At 29.0% G+C, this 17,350-nt stretch overlaps 2 protein-coding genes across 2 annotated transcripts; both read right to left on the bottom strand.

Moving 5' to 3' along the window:
* Positions 1-259: 259 nt before the first annotated feature.
* On the bottom strand, positions 260-6,474 carry LOC103309366 (Bardet-Biedl syndrome 7 protein homolog). Its single transcript, XM_008184631.3, has 15 exons — positions 6,174-6,474; positions 5,988-6,111; positions 5,805-5,919; positions 5,483-5,612; positions 5,210-5,406; positions 4,949-5,126; positions 4,793-4,877; positions 4,624-4,732; positions 2,539-2,653; positions 2,302-2,457; positions 1,402-1,598; positions 994-1,164; positions 809-918; positions 513-743; positions 260-436 (listed from the first exon to the last, which is right to left on the bottom strand). The coding sequence occupies exons 1-15, from the start codon at positions 6,279-6,281 to the stop codon at positions 300-302; spliced, it is 2,163 nt and encodes a 720-aa protein (XP_008182853.1). The 5' UTR covers positions 6,282-6,474; the 3' UTR covers positions 260-299.
* A 34-nt stretch (positions 6,475-6,508) lies between these two features.
* LOC100165161 (uncharacterized) lies at positions 6,509-10,551 on the bottom strand. The gene is given in 8 exon segments (NM_001163221.1): positions 6,509-6,671; positions 7,078-7,143; positions 8,002-8,153; positions 8,241-8,344; positions 8,441-8,543; positions 8,611-8,758; positions 9,616-9,763; positions 10,168-10,551. Coding segments are annotated over 8 exon segments (1,026 nt in total). The 5' UTR covers positions 10,354-10,551; the 3' UTR covers positions 6,509-6,552.
* Positions 10,552-17,350: the final 6,799 nt, after the last annotated feature.

Raw genomic sequence — 17,350 nt, 5'->3', positions numbered from 1 at the left:
TATCCCCCTAAATCCTAAATAATTCGTACTAATAAAGGAAATGGAATATTTAAAGGTACCTACGACCTACCAATACTTCTTACTCCATTACTTCTTACTATGTAAGAATATAAGAATACAGATATGAGATATGCCTATCATATATCTTTAGGTAGGTATATAAGCAAATTGCAGGTACAAACAAATGTCAAATTGTCATCAAAATCAGATAGGTACCTATCTTCTTTTCTGTGTACAGACATTTATGAATAATATAGAATTTATGTATAAGGTACTTTATTAAATTACTAAGGTAACATTTAAAGTTCAAACATGCTGATTAATGAGTCCAATGTATTGCTTGTCTGTAGAGCTTCTTGTAAATCCTCTCGTGAGTTAGGCTTCACATTCAACCCTTTCAATTTGTGCCAATCATCAAATAATGCCAACATAATAGCTAATTCAGTAAAAATTAAAATAAATAATAGATACCTAAAAAAATGTTAATTTAAAAATTGATTTAATTATCACACCTTGTAAACGCTGCATGCGTGATGGTCTGTGAAACACTTCTTGTTTCAATTTATCTTCATTTGAAATCATCAATAAATACTCTTTTGTAAGTGATTCTCCATTTGTATTAGGATTGACTGATAGTTGTTTTATAGCATTAATAAGCTTCAATGTTTTGTCATTTTTTATGTCAGTTTTCAATTTAGAAACAATCGCATCAATCATCAACATTAAACTACCTTCTGATATTTCTGTATACAATAAACATATGTTTTCAATGTACTATAAATTATGTTAGGAAATCCAATATACAAACCATAAGTCATGTCCAATTTAATATTTTTCCTAGTAGCATCTCTACTGAAGTTGTCCTTGAGGATTGAAATCGCAGTAATATTGTCAGTCTTTATGTTTATTGATCCCCGACTAAAATAATGACATAAGCGTATGATTATATTTTAATCTAGGTTAATGGCACCCAAACATGATTAAATAAATTACCTATAAGCACATAATAAAACCGTGTCTAATATTATCGATTCAAAAGAATACTCCAAGTTTTCTTGAGAAGCTGGTTTCTCGGGGAACCCTGGCAAGCAGTTTGAAATCCACAAATGAGCTTCAGAAAGACTAAACCCGCCAGACAATGTCATAAAACTCTGAGGCTGATAGCTAAAAAGAATTTTCTATGTAAGTATTTAAAATTTTAATGGTATCAGTATTATACCAATCATATTTTATCAGTTTTTTTAATATTTAACTTGACAAAATTAATAATTATAATCATTTTAAGCATACCTCTTTACAAAAGAAGTTTTTAAGAATCAAAATGTTCTTATTAAAAATAAATTATTTATTTATTAAAAATATAATAGGCACCTAATGACCAATACTTATAATACAACTTACACTATATTTTTTTTAGTTCTTTGATGATATAAAAGTGGCTTAATAGGAAATTTACAAACTTGACAACACTTAGGTTGTAGTAAAGGTGTAATATAAAGAGTTAACATTCCATGATCACCCTCATGTGACCACATTTTTAATTCTAATTTTGTAGTGTTTAACTGACATCTGTACGTAATCAATAATTTATTATTATCCTGAAAAAAAAAATTATATGAATATTAAATATAATAATAAGTAATAACTATATATATTTTTAACAAAAAAAACTGAAGCCAGATTAAATGTATTCATTAACTATCATTTTATCATATGATATTAATTATACATTTTTTTTTATGTTAAACTTATTTTTGAATTTTTATTAGCAAATAAAGTATACACGTATAGAATACACGTATAGAATACATATATGATATTTTGCATATTATAATATTTTATCATGGAAAAAATAAATAAAATCCATGGTAACATACTACAATTTACTAATGAGGTGTTTCATTAATAAAATGTGAGGCTTATATAGCTTCAATTCTATACAACGTTAACCTGGCCCTGGTTGATAATAGGCAATCAAATTCAATACCTTATTAAAATTAAATAGGTAATGAAGCCGATAAAGGTAATAACAAAATGACACTTTTTTTTTTTCTGTATAAAAAAATTAAAAATCACTCAATTACAATTGAATACATAATTTATTGCAAGTCCAAAACAATATACTTGGACATTTGAATGTTAGATAAACAATAAACATGCACATCTATCAGTATGAAAACTTTTTAAGTCTTTGAGCTTTGGAAATTATGGCCATTAGATTATTGTGGGAGTTACGGTTGGTTGAAGAAAATGTTTTTATGTGGGGAAAAATCATTAAATAAATAATATAAGCTACTATACCTCTTCTTTACATTTACTCTTGCTCACTACAGCATTATTATTGTTTTCAACATCAATCAAATTAATTAAACAATTGCATTGCAATAAAATATTATCAATAGTGGCTTCAAGTTCAATGATTAAATGATAAATTAAGTTTTCTGAATCCAAAAACATCTGTGAAAAAAAAGTGAAACATTTTTAATTTATATACTTTATTAACTTTACTTATTTTTAAAAATTATATATTATTCTCACAGAATTCTTAATAGCTAAATAAGGTAAAACAGAAGGTCTTGAACTCTTTTGGGTGAATTCCAAATATTTGTTTCTTTCTATAGCAACTTGTCTTTCCAGATCACTTACTTCAGTTCTACAAAACATTCTTAATTAGATTCAAATTAAATAATAACTAAATCAATAATCAGATGCTTGCCTATTATATTGAAAGCAGGGAAATAATAAGCTACTGCAGGTTAAGTAGGTTTATCTCTATTATTAAAGGCAATAGGCTCAGATGAGGCCCCCATTGTTGAATTCAGTGATTATGCAAACATTGATTGCATACAAAAATATTTATGATGTATAATACTATAAGTCTATACCTTATCATATAAATATATAATAATTTTTAAGATTACATATTTACTTTTGAAAGTTTATTTAAATAATATTATGCTTATAGCCTATGGATTTGTCTTCAAAGTTACAATAATATAATAGAAATATAATTTTGGTTTCGTAATGTTGTTTATATGTAATTAATAATTATTATTTATTATTTATAGTTTCAAAATGTTTCAATAGTTTCATAGTTTATTATTAGACAAATGATTCCCTGAGTTAAGCTTCATGTTAATATTATACATGTTGATTTTTTAAGCATGCTCAATGCTTATCTTATTTTTATGGTTAAATTATACATATTATATTTAAATTTTGATTCTTGGAATTTTTAAATACACTTGAAGATTTTTTGTGTCACTCAAGGATTGTTCTGTGATGATAAAACTTCTGTTTTTCCAATAGGAACCCCATTTTTCACTTTTAATTATTCAGCAGATATATTTTTTTTTTGTTGAGAATTTAGATTGTATCTGAATCAAAATTCAGTCATTTTTGAGTTATATAACTTTGTCTGCTAAGGATAATAAGTCGATGGTAATGGTAAATGGGTTAACACGTTGAGCTCCGCTAGAAATTTCGAAGCATAGCCCGGGTCGCCGCACCAAAAATATGTTTTTACGGAAAAAATAAATAAAAATTAACAAAAATAAAAACCAATTATATTGTTAGCTTCTTGAGACAGTACCTGATCGCCTACAATATATTTCAAACGTTATCTCATCGCCATCAAAATTATGATTCATAAAAGCGAATTAATATTTGTCGACGGGTAGTCGACACCGGCGACCCGCGAAATGTTACCGATGTCGACTACCCGTCGACCGTGGCATTGAACGTGTTAAGTAGATTTGGGACTTAGATAATGACATAATGTTATTACTTAGTTACTAGTAATTAGTAGTTACTATTGATTTATCAATACAAATATGAAATAATTTGTAAACATGATCTAAGTATACTGAATATACATAAACTTAATACACATAGATTATATTTTTATAAAACCATATTTAAGGATTATTATCTTTAGAAACTACTTATTAAAATTTTGATTTAGATACAAATAAAATTTGAACAACATCACCCGATAAATAATTTGCAATAACTAAGGGATGTTATCATTTGAAAAATAGAAGTTTGTATCACCATGGCACATTCCTTAAGTAGTACAAAACATATCAGGAATTTGAAAATATGGTCTTTAGGTATACTTAAAAATACTAAATATCAGAAATTAAATAAATGTATTATTTAAGGACAAAATTGGGGTGAGAATGTTTATAAGATGATCCTGTATATTATGACATAAAATTATTATTTATAAATAATATTTTTCTCGCAACCTATCGGTCATAGTTAATTATAAAAAAATGTCGAACAGCTTAATACTCAGCTATGATTTAACATCAGACTGCTGTAGTCACGTGTTGTCGATTATTGTTCAATTGGAATTATACAACAGTTGATTGATGTTTAAAATATTTTTAAAAAAATGGTAAAAATGTAAAGTATATTTATGAAAGTATTTTAATAAAATGCGTTTTTTTTTCAACAAAATATCATGTCAATTATTTCATTATGGGGCCCCTTAAAAACTGATCTATGGGCCTTAGGTGTGCCAGGCCGACACTGAATAGTACATATAACTAAACTATAAATTATGTGTATTTAATACTAAGCACAATGTTGTAAGATACTAGGACATAATATGTTTACCTTATATCTAATATTTTTTGTTTTTCATCATTCAAAATTATGTTTGATGATTCCAATACAATTTCTTTATCAATATGTTGATCAACAAAAGTTAATCCAAAAAGCCAACCTAAAAAATTATACAATAATTATTATAATATAATATGTTGGGTAGTTAAGTTAATTTAACCTGTGAAAGTTGTAACAACAATTTCTGGAATACCAAAACTTCTTATAGCTCCACCTTGAATTGAAGTTATACTCTCTGAACAACTCTATAATAATATTAACATTTATAAATAACATATCGACAGTGACCTTAAGTTATAAAATCTATTAAAATTACATATTTATATTTTTCAATAGGGACAGAATGTGATTCTAATGAATAAACCTCAACTGAACCACTCTGGCGACCAATTAAAAGATGATCCTCTCCATTGAATTCATAACAATCAATACATGTTATGGCTCCTTGTTTTGATTGAGTTACCAGTTCCCAAAGAATACTAGTAGAAGCATTTCTAATATGTAAATTATAAATTAATTCAAGTTTTAGAACTATTATAATGTAATAATATTATCAGTATTTAAAATTAAAATATACTTTTCTATTTTAAGAAGTACAATATGACCATTTTGCAGTCCCACTAATACTTCATTTCCATATGAACCTCCATTGTTTTTCATTAAATGCAAACTAGTTGGCTCTGATGATAAATAAAATGTTTCTTTTACAGTTGAACCTTCAAGTATTCTAATACATAAATCTGCACATGCTAAAATAGGCATTATACCTTGCATCTAAATAAATATGTATACCTACTTAGAAAACAGTCAATTTAAAAAATTAATGATGATAGTTTATAGTTTCATATACCTTTATTACATCTAATGTTATAATGCTATTAATTAATTCTGGGCATAAATAAGTGCTAATGTCTTTGCAATCATTAAAGTGACTAAATATATGTTTTCCCGATACCAAAAGTTCATTTCCAGTCACATACCTGATAAAAATATTAAATTCATTAAATTCATTCACAGTTATTAATGATGGTGATGATTAATTTGAAAAGTACCAACAAATATATTTTATGGAGTATAATTTATAATATAATTAATATTATAATCGTTTACTTACAATTAATTTGGTCACAATAAACAAACTATACAACATTTTTTTTTTAGAATCCACTCACATGCATTTAATCGATTCCAATAATCCAGTATCAAAACTAAGAAACATTCGACCCTTTTTAGTATAGCCACGAACAGATGTACCCATCGACAAAAATATTTTATCTTGAACAGTACCTTTTAAGGTATTAATATCTTAATTAATAAACATGAAAATCAATTAGACTAATAAATTAATTAAATACCAAGAGCTCCTCCTAAACAAACTTCAGTTATTTTTTCTAAAGGTAGTGTTTTGAATAACATGTTAATTTTTCCTTTTCGAATTTGAAACATTTGCACAATTCCTTCTTGATCGCCAACAATAATCTACGTTTAATGTAAGAATGAATGGTAAAAGTAAATTATATTTTGTTTTGATAGCATGTTACTTTTTGTGTCTTCTTTTCAGCTTCATCACTTTGAGAAATCGGCAAAACCTTCATGCAATTAGAAGAAACCATGCCTAGCAATGTGTAATCTACTCTATAAAGCTCCATGTTTGATGTATTATAATATTATAGCATTTAACTTTGAAAACAGTTTTAAAAGATTAGTTAACTGATAAATGATAATGTAAGTTATGGCTGCATTTAGTGGTGGTTGCTATGGATATAAAATTGTAAACATACACAGTAAGAAGGGAAAATGTATCCCTTATTTTACTGTAAACAACCGTTGTGTAAGTATTATAATAAACATGATTTTAACAAAAATGTAAAACAAATTGGTACTTTAACAAAACATTTATTTTTAAGTTTTTAACTTACTTCATATTGTTAAGTACAAATTTTTTATGTCATTCTCAATTAATAAAAATGAAGATTCTGTAACATCTGTAAGAATTTTGGCCACACTGCTTTCTGTGACTTCTGAAAACTCAGATTTGTCTGAAACAAAATATAAGTTATATTACGACTGATAGCATAAATAAAATAACCTTTAGATTCTTGTCATTCTAAAAATATAATAGTAGTAAATATTTTCCGGAAGAGGTTTTTAGCTAAAACCGTTAATCAATGATCATTAGGTTAGTTTTGATACTGAGTAATACCATTATAAAACCATATCGAGTAGTTCCATAACATTTATTAATGTTGATTATTACAGGAGTCTCCAAAAAAAATGTTATAAATATAAATAATTTCTTAAAACATAACTTTTTAGTTCTATGATTAAGCTATATCTAACTCTTTGGGCTATGATTATAATATAAGAGTCCAATATATTTTAACAGTTCAGATAAAACAGTAACTAAACAAGTACTAAACTTATAATTAATATGTTTTATATTACCTTTAAATACTAAGTGGCCGAACAATTCACAAGTTGCCGGAGCAAACTTATCCATACGTTTATCTCCTAGAAAATATATATTTACATTTTACTATTTTACATGAATAAAATAATTCAATATAATAGGTTTAAAAAAATTTATAAAATTTAAATTTTCAAATTGTTAATTAATTAATACAGTGAGTTCTGCATAATGTGATCGCTGGTTTATAGGATCAATTGTTTATTGGAATCAAAAATAAAAATCCCAAACCAAAAATTATATTGAAAAAAAAAATGCTTTATGGAATCAACTGGTTAATAGAATCAAAATGGTCTGAACTAATATGTGATCATATTAAGCGGTACCCACTGTATTATAAATAAATATGTATACAGGGCCAGCTCAAAGTATAGGCAAACTAGGCACTGACCTAGAGCCGCACTTTAGTAGGGAAGGAATTTACAAAACAGTGACCTATATTTATTATAAGTTAAATTATTTTAGGGGTGTCAAAATTTAATTTATAGCATTGTATGTTATGCCACTTTTCAAACTTGTAATAACATTTAAAATTATGATGAGAATTTTTTTTTAAAAAAATAACTAAAAAATAAATGATTATTTCTCAACAATTAAAAAGTTGTTTATATTGCTATTAAATATGGCACACACTAATATACTATTATATATACATTAATATATATATAGAAGGATAGAACTGATAGAAGTATGAGAAACATACCTTAAGTTAAAATTTTAAAAAAAGTGTCTTCTTAATCATTAAATCCTGACACAAGGATTAAAAGTAATTAAAAATATATAATAAATTGTATGACAAGTATTATAATTTATAATTTATCAGTTCAAGATAATTATTATTTTATATTTGTAGATAATAAGTAAAAACATACAAATGAGTGCCTTATGTATATACAATTTACCTGATGAAATTCTTGCCCAAATAAAAACTCTTACACAATTCCTTGAATTATTAAAATCGTTGACATTTAAATCTTTAACTAGTGCTCGAGTAATAAAAATATTATGAGGAATATTCTTTTGCTGGAGGTAATTAATCATGATATAAACTGTCCTAAAATACATAAATAATGTTGTTATTTATTACAAATAATAATTTATCAATTTTAATACAAGCACTACACTTCAATATTGAATTTACTTGACAAAATTGGACAACAAGTCACTGCTTTTCAGTACAAATACAAATCCTTTGGAAGGATAATCTATAATCTTATGACAAGGACCACTAAATTGTTCTATATCCTGAAAAATATTAAATAATTATATCATATGTATAATAGGTATATATTATTATTTAGGTACATATTTAATATTTATATAAGATTTTTTTTAACTTACACAATATTCAAGGTACATTTTATATTGTAAATAATACAAGTGTAAATGAAGATGGTTCACTGAAGCAAAAGCACATAAACTATTGAAGCCAACACGTATTGCCCTATAATTGTTAAAGGTATATAATAGCTTAATATAATTGTTATAAGATTATAAGAATGGCAACTTACGGAGATGCACTTAGGAGTAACAATTGAATTGCAATATTCAAACTATATTCATCAATAACTTGCGGTAGTTTACTATTGATTTTTGGTAAAATTAAAGAATGAAAGTCTCCTAAAGGACTTGTATTTATTGCCAAGGTATCATCTGTATCTAAATAAATCATTCAATGTTTATAATTAATCATTCTTAAAGTACTTTTGCATACATAATATTTTTTTAAAATTATTATTTACTCGATTATTTACTTATTCAGTTAAAAACAAAATGATCTTTTATATAAAATTCTATATTTTTACTCGATATAAGTATCCCATGATTTAAAATGCATTGATGATTCTATATGATATTTGTAAAATAGGTAATAACAATAATAGTACCTATCCATTTATTAAAATATATACAATTGTATAGTTATATATTGCATATTTAATCAATCACATTTCTAAGTCTTGAATAATTATAGCAAAATGTTAAAGTATAAAAAAATTTTAATATTAATTTTTTTTACAGCTAAAGCCGTTTGTTAATCAAGGTACTTTATTTTTAATTTATTTTCTAATGATTGAAATAATTATTCCCTAAAAAAATAGCTTAAAATATATATTAATGATATTTTATAATAGGTATTTGTGTGGTTTAAGGAAAAACGCTAAAATCTACTTATTTAAGCTTTACGGTTAAAATATAATACCTACATAAATAAATGCACAAAATTCATACATCAAGGAATATTGCAATGGTAATCTAATAATTATACCGGGCCTGAAGAACAACAAAAAAGAGCAGCAGGGGGACAACTACAGATTCTGGATCATGTTTGAGTATACTCATATCAAGTGATGAATTTTATTTGGAATTAATACAAATAATAATTATATTCAATAATAAATTCAAAACCAAATATATTTTAAGGACCCCCCCTCCTCAGAAAATCTATGGTTGCATTTCTGAAATGAAGTATTAGTAAACCGATTGATGGTATATTTAAAATAAGCAGTTTAACTTACTAGAAGATATACTTGATGCATAACTAAATTTGAATAAATATTCGCCAGCATTAACTTTTGTAAAATTGAACAAATCGTCATTAAACGGTTCTAACACACTAGCAAATATGTTTGGTTTACGACGTTTGGTACCTCTATCAATGTTCAACTATAATAACAATATTTAATAAAAATAATAATTAATTAGAACTTGGTTATTAATAAGTAGGTGAAATTACAATTTATATTTGTAGGATAGCAAAAGGTGGCAAATAGTGTACTACAGTTAATAAATTAATCGTAACGTTGGCCAAATTTTAATGCATTTAACAACAAGGTAACTACATGACGCCAATTGGCGTTATTTGCAGTGAAATTTCTTGATACATATATGGAATAAATTTAATAGTTCATTTTTAAGATTTGGATACAAAAAAAAGCATTAGGTACCTACTACCTATTAAAACATAATTTATTTTTCTAAACCTTGTTTATTATTATAAACATCCAGACTCCAACACAAAAATACTTGCCAGTCCCAGATAGATAATGTAGATAATCTAATAAACTTACAACTGCGAGAAACCCATACTTTCCAGGCAACATGATTACATTTTCTTCTTTGTATTTGTACCTAAATAGCCCTTCATCTTCCTTTTCTCTCCATAGACTTTTTAAAGATTCATCAAATTTTGAATTAACAGACAATGATTTCCATGATGTTGTAAATATTAAATCGTTGTCATCGTAATAAAACATTTTTTCTTGACCAATAGATTTTTACCAGGTGTCCAGATAGATTTGAGTTTATAAAATTTTAAATTTGACGTCAGTAATTTAAATAAGTACTAACTAATAAATTTAATACCTATTTATTTTATGTTTCTTATAAGTTATAACATACTATAATTATTAAATAGGAAGCATTAAAAAAAAATCCCAGCTTAAAAAGTTTTATCACTTTTAAAGCATGCGTTTAACTATTATCAATAATCATTCCATGTGATATGAAAAAAACAGCTGTTGATATTATGTAGGTATTAATTTACTGTTTTCAAAATAAATAAATTCATTAGGTAATTCCTAGATTTTACAGTTATATTCTTGGCACTGCAAACAAATTATAAGTCGATGTCGGATGTAGGTACTATATAATATAATAGGTACCTATCACTTTTAATTTTTAAATCGTAACTGCACGCGGCACGTCCTATACTCCTATTCGGCTATTCCCATATTATAAAACATAATAGACGTGTTTAACATATTATTTAAGGAAGGTCGTCTTAGTGTCTTACCTCCTTATGACCTTATAATATTATGTAGTTTTAAATAGCGGACAAGACAACTGACAAGTAATATTGTTCTGGGGTTGACGGTTGTAGCCTGTAGGTATCTCTCTGCTATTATAGGTAAGTACATATAGTAGGTAGATGTCAAGTGCACATCGTCACTGTAATGGAGGTGTTAAATTTGAATTCAATAATAAATTGTTGTACCTATACAATGCTTAAAATGTATAAAGAGGATAAAAAAAATAAAAGTTTTAAATTACCTAAATATTCAGATATTTATGTAGGTACTATTTATTATTAAGTACCTAGTACCTACCTGCTTGGTATTAATTTTTTTTAAATAATCTAAGTAAATACTAAATAGGTAATTTTTGTTTTTCGCACTCAACTTATTACCACTGATTAATAGACACATATTTTAATACGTTTCAATACAACGACTTAGAACTGGATGAATAAATGTTTTATAACTCAGACTAGGTTAACGTTTTCGGAAAAAATCAAAACAATTAGGCTTTTGTAAAACAACCATAAATTTATTGAAAACACTGGAACAATTTACAATTTATTTTTTATTGAATTAGGTAGGTATGTAGGTTTTTTTTCCAAGTGGATCTATATAGTATTCTATATTTGACAATAATTATTCATTAAATTCATTTCGTATTTTAAGATAATTTTTGAAAGTATTTCGCCAATTATTCCTGATTTACACTATTGTTGTTGTACGATGCATGCGCGTGTACAAAGACACTTCTTGAAAACAATTTCACATACCTACTCGCTTCACGTTTATTGGCTCTGTATTTTGTACAAGCTATACGTTGTGAACGTGTATCATATTCATTGGCGCAAATAGGTGGGGGCTTGGGGGGACTTAGTCCCCCCAAAAATAATTTTTCTATTTGCGCCTATGATCATATTAGTTATTTTAGTTATAAGTAAGTATATATTATTATCAGTTGGTTATGAACAAAAAATAAATAAATAATAATATCATAATCAATATTAATCCATACAATTTTCTTAATTAGGTAATCTAAAACATTCTTAAATAACATAATATAATAACTATAATCTAAGTCATTTTTTTGTTCAACCGGACGATTCGGGCAAACCGTGGAGTAGAAACGCTGGCTGTAAATCAGGGAATGTCCGGCTCATGGACATACTGCACGAAGGACGACGAGAAGACATATTCTTGCGGCGGACTGTCGGACCAAGGCACCGGGCGGCCACCAAGCCACCCCCGCGAGGGTTCTCGTCGGGCCTTGACGACGGCGCGAGGTGCACTACAACAAGCAGCCGACCCGAGCCGGCAGTACTCTTGGCGGAGCGAGAGGAGGATGCTCTGGTGCTCGACGGCGGTTACTGTGGCATACAGCGGCGACAGCAGCCTGCACGGGATCAGCATCCGTCAAGTAGAGGACGAGTCTAGAAATCCGCCTTTTCCGGAGGACCACCACCACCATGGAAATGCTGCCCGCGTCCGTGAAAACCGACCCGCCAGTGTTCGTTCTGGGGGCAGGCAGGCTGTCGGCCGAGCGGTTCGGACTAGAAAGCTTCTGGCTGCAGATCGAGGTGTACGGGCCGTGCGTGCCGGACCCGCGGAGATGGTGACATGAGGAAGAGGAGGAAGAATTTTTGGAGGTGACAATGAAACTGATCGAATGGGGTAAGAAGTTTGACGGCGACGGCAGTTCCGAGAAGTGCGATGTGCGATAAGGATTCAAAAATTCCGGCGAGCGTATATCAATAATTGGAAGCTCGCCGGTCAATCGTAGGTATGCTGAAATTGTAATTTTACGAAAAATTATTAAAAATTTTTATTTTTTTCACGACATATTATTTTTAAATGGTATAATATAATATAAAATTCGTAACACTCTTAGTTCATAAATACTGTAATAATATGCTTGTGATATACGTACCTAATAATTACGTTTGTTTTCGCGCTTCTCGTGGAACTGCCACGTCTCTTCTCACCCCGCCCAGTTTCACCGTCACTCCGTTTGTTCTTCCTCAACTTAGACTCTGTTGTCACCATCTCCTGCAGGTCCCGACACCTGCAACTCTGGCACGCTCACCTCGACACCTGTAGCACGCTTTCTAGTCCTGTTCGCCCGGCCGCTCGCCTGCCCCGACCGCGGCAGAACGAACACCTTCGTCGTTCACGGGCATGCCGGTTTCCCGGACGTGGGCAGAATTTCCATGGCATTATGATTTCGGCGGTCCTCCGGCCGTGGCTGATCTCCAAACTCGTCCTCGCCGATCTCCGTCCTCTTCTGCGGCTGCTCCCAAGTGCCACCACTGCACGCCATATTTTTTTGTATCCATCTCCGCCGTCGAGCTCACATCCTCCTCCCCCTCTGCCACCGCCGGCTGGTCGGCCCGCATAATATTACGTTGTAGTACACCAACCCTTTAGCCGTTGTCGCCGCCCAACGAGAACGTGGCCGGGTCACCGCAAGGGGACCGACCGCGTCCACTCGGGATCGGCCCCGTGGCGTCCAGGTCCGACAGCCCGCCGGTAGTCCTCTCTTTGTCCTCGGTGCAGTATGTCTCGTTATTGTATTATAGGCGTCACTCCAGTTCCTGGACATTCCCCGATGATATTCTTTTATATTCTTTTAACCAGCGTTTCACTCCAAGCTCGTCCGGTATATTGCTTTGTGAATAATTAATTTTAAAAACTTAAAGATAAATAAACAAATCTTGTTACTATGGTCCAAGATATTATTATTATTATTTATAACAATATGGCATCGTTTAATATTATATTATTTCGTTTTTAGCGTTTAAAACGGAAGTTGTTTATTCCATTATAGCCAGATGACTATAGGTACCTACAGTTGTGTATGTATATACGATATTAATGTTATACCTACCTAGGTAAATAGGTAATAAGTTTTAAGTTTTAACTAAAATCTGCAGATAATATTAATATATGATAAATAACCTATAGTACTATAATAGACCTATAGGTACCCACGATTCTTAGTGGAAACGGTCGTTACTCGTTTGCCTATTATAATATTATGTCAATCAAATAAACACGATGTTAGGGGATTTCGTTAATATTTTAAATTTATATATATCCTTTAAAAAGATTATTGTGGCTTTATAATTGCTGTAAAAACAACGTGCGAGAAAGGAGGAATGTATAAAAGAGAGTTGGATGAGTGTAGATCTACAAGCTAACATAGGTAATGATTAATGGCTAAGCGAAATGGTGACTTAACTAGTAGTTTGACAAGTTCGAGCTACAAATTCTGAATTCTGGTTTTACAAAAATTCTTGACTTGTTAAAATCGTAGCAACATAAGTTAAACAAACCGTAGTTTTCTACCAAAAAATGTGATCTATGAATATAAGGTACCTACTCATAGTACTCACTACTCATGTTATAAATTGTATTGTAATAAGACATAATTATAGTAAAGATTATATAACTACTATAAAACTGTATTGAATTCAACTAAAAATTGGGAATTTCAGATTTGTATTGATGTGTAAACTTTCAAATGCTTGTCCTGAACAATTTGGTAAATGTAACTTACCACACCTGTCCATTACTCTCGCTGTTGTACCCATAAAACCATCACCAAATATTTTTTAAAGGCAAAATACGTATAGGTACAAATTTGTATAATTTCATGTCTTCGATTCTTTGAAATAAAAGTAAAACATTTTTATGTAACTAACTATATTCAATTTCTTGTTAAACATTTTTTAAAGAAGGCCATTCATATAATAATTTAAATTTGAATTCACAGGCATTTAATGTTTTAATTTGTATCAAAATATGTTCGTGGTACTATATACTTGTACGGCCACTGCAGTGGGCACGTACCTACCTACCTTATAGTATTTTTACTATGTACATTTTAACATTCCTATAAAAATAACATAATACATTATTTGGCAGAAACAAATTATCTACTAGAAATTCAAGGAAAGTAATAGGACGTAGGTGTATTATAATTTATATTATTAGTAGGTTACTTGTTGGTACTATAAACTATACTGTAAAGTCTGATTCTATACCAACACCTATATGCCCTATACGGCTATACATTATACATTTAAATATTTAATTATGTTATAATATGGGCAATAATATATTAATAAATAAGTATAAGTACATAGTAATATAGATACATGCAATTTAAGTAAAAATAAAATAGTTATAAAAAATATAAAAATGTTGTTTTACTTTTAAGTTTAAGCGTAAAATAATAATGTCAGACAATGAACTCGAAATGTCACGGTCAATAGGCTACATTTGACTGGTCAAAAAAATATTATTGTTATGATAAATTGAGACAAAACTCAACCAGTTTGACGGGTATAGTTATTAATCATTATTTTGTTATTGTGAATCATTTTGTAATTAAAATAATATCATTTAACAACGAGATTTTTCCTGCTATATTGACGTACGTTTTTAATGAAAAGCATTAATTAGTGGTAATGGTGGTATGGTGTTATTGTGGTGATAGTGTGACATAATAGATATTAATTTGTTGTCACACTATATATTTTACAAACTATTATGCAATTATCAGAATAATTAGTCATCAAAATATTTTAATTTATTTCCTACCTTCTTATAATTATGTGTATTATATGCATAATACATGAGATTTTAAATTTTTACTAAATTTTAATTAAATTTCAATAAAAAATGTTACAAATATTACTAAACCAATTTCATATTGTGTTGTTTTAACATTTTTTACCTAAAATAAAAAATAAAAATTTTCAAAAATATACATTATTTACAACAGGTTCATCATTTTGGTATTAACAATTAACTGAAACTATTATTTAATAATTACAAATAATTGGATCAGAAACCAACAAAATCGTAAGTTCTAGTCCCTGCCTAAAAGTCACTTTCCAAACAATGATAAAAAATAAAATCGTTATAATAATAACTTAAGTTACATTTTTAATATTTTTGATTCATTTTTAATGGAAAAATATTTATTTCATCTATCTGTAGATATATGTATAACTAAATACTATAATACTGTTTATAATATATGGAATGTTTTTACCACAGTAAGAAAAGCAATAATAACTGTTAAAAATATTTAATAGGTAGGTACCTATAGCTATAATATAATATAATGTGTGGCAAATTGTGATGGAGGCATTTTTACCTAAATTGTGAATAGAATTATAGGAAAACAAATAAATTACATTTTTAAATTCCGAAAATGTAATTTTTTCGATTTAAAAACAGTAAAATATATTGATGGTTACTTTTCTTAAAACTTATTAATGTTCATTTCTCAGCCTTGAAGAACTAAGCGCACGCTCTTATCGGCGAAGGCGCGAGCTAGTATTGTGTCCCCGAGAGACCCGACCGCATATCGATCTCTCCGATAAATTTCACATCTCAAAAATCAATAATTAAAATAGAATGTTTTCAGGAAACCTAAATTTATAAATGTGTTATAAAATATAACACTTAATACTTATTATAACTTAAAAGTCCTAACAAAGCGTCATTAATTGCAGTACAGCAATTGAATAAGGGTCACAAATATATCAATTATTTTTTATTTAATATAAATCAGCACAGAACAATAAGCAAATAAGTCTATTTTTGGCATTTTTTCCCAAAACACTAATGTAATATTGAGAAGTGACTACCTACCCTATGTACATTTATTGTTTAAATATTGGTAGAGTGTTCAGTTTCACTGCGCCTTCGTAGGTAACTAAATGTTAAACCTACCTCTGGAAATTAACTTACTAAGGTAATGGTGTGTTCCATTATTCGGGCGTGACTGGGTTAATGCTTTTGGTTTGCGAATAAATACTAAGTTATGATTTCCACTAATCAAATATCTTCTATTCAAAACAAAACAGCACAGACATCAACATGATACCTGAACAATATGCTGCTTTGTTTTCCAATCACACTGACACAATAATCATAGCACAGCATCCATTCGTTTAAAGGACAACGACATTCTCAAGCTCTTCAGGGCCAGGCCGTATCTTTTGCTCTAACCGCTGTAGCGGATACAGAAATACAACGCCTGTTGGACGGAAACATATTATTGAAACTATTACCCCGCTACGTCTAACATCTATTGTGCTTCTCCAATCGTCTAGGTATTCCTAAGAAAAATGGTCAAGTGAGACTTGGTGTTGATTTTAAGATTATTGTTAATCCATAAATGCATGATGCATGACGATCCTGATACAGCAGTACAGCACACCTACTGATGCCTACTTTTGAATAAATCACAGCCAAGTGGTCAGATTTCTCAGATTACATTGCAGAGTTCGGCGTCATAGACTTAAAATACGCATTTTTATAAAATAATTAGTATAGACGAATATAATAAACAACATCTCATAATATTGAATATTCCCATCATAGCTATACTCGCCTACACACAAACGGTATTTTGCACATAGGATCGTACACTTTGATGCCA

The sequence above is a fragment of the Acyrthosiphon pisum genome, chromosome A3 (assembly GCF_005508785.2).
Source record: "Acyrthosiphon pisum isolate AL4f chromosome A3, pea_aphid_22Mar2018_4r6ur, whole genome shotgun sequence".
Classification (NCBI taxonomy): domain Eukaryota; kingdom Metazoa; phylum Arthropoda; class Insecta; order Hemiptera; family Aphididae; genus Acyrthosiphon; species Acyrthosiphon pisum.
This window is presented reverse-complemented; position numbering and strand designations above follow the sequence as displayed.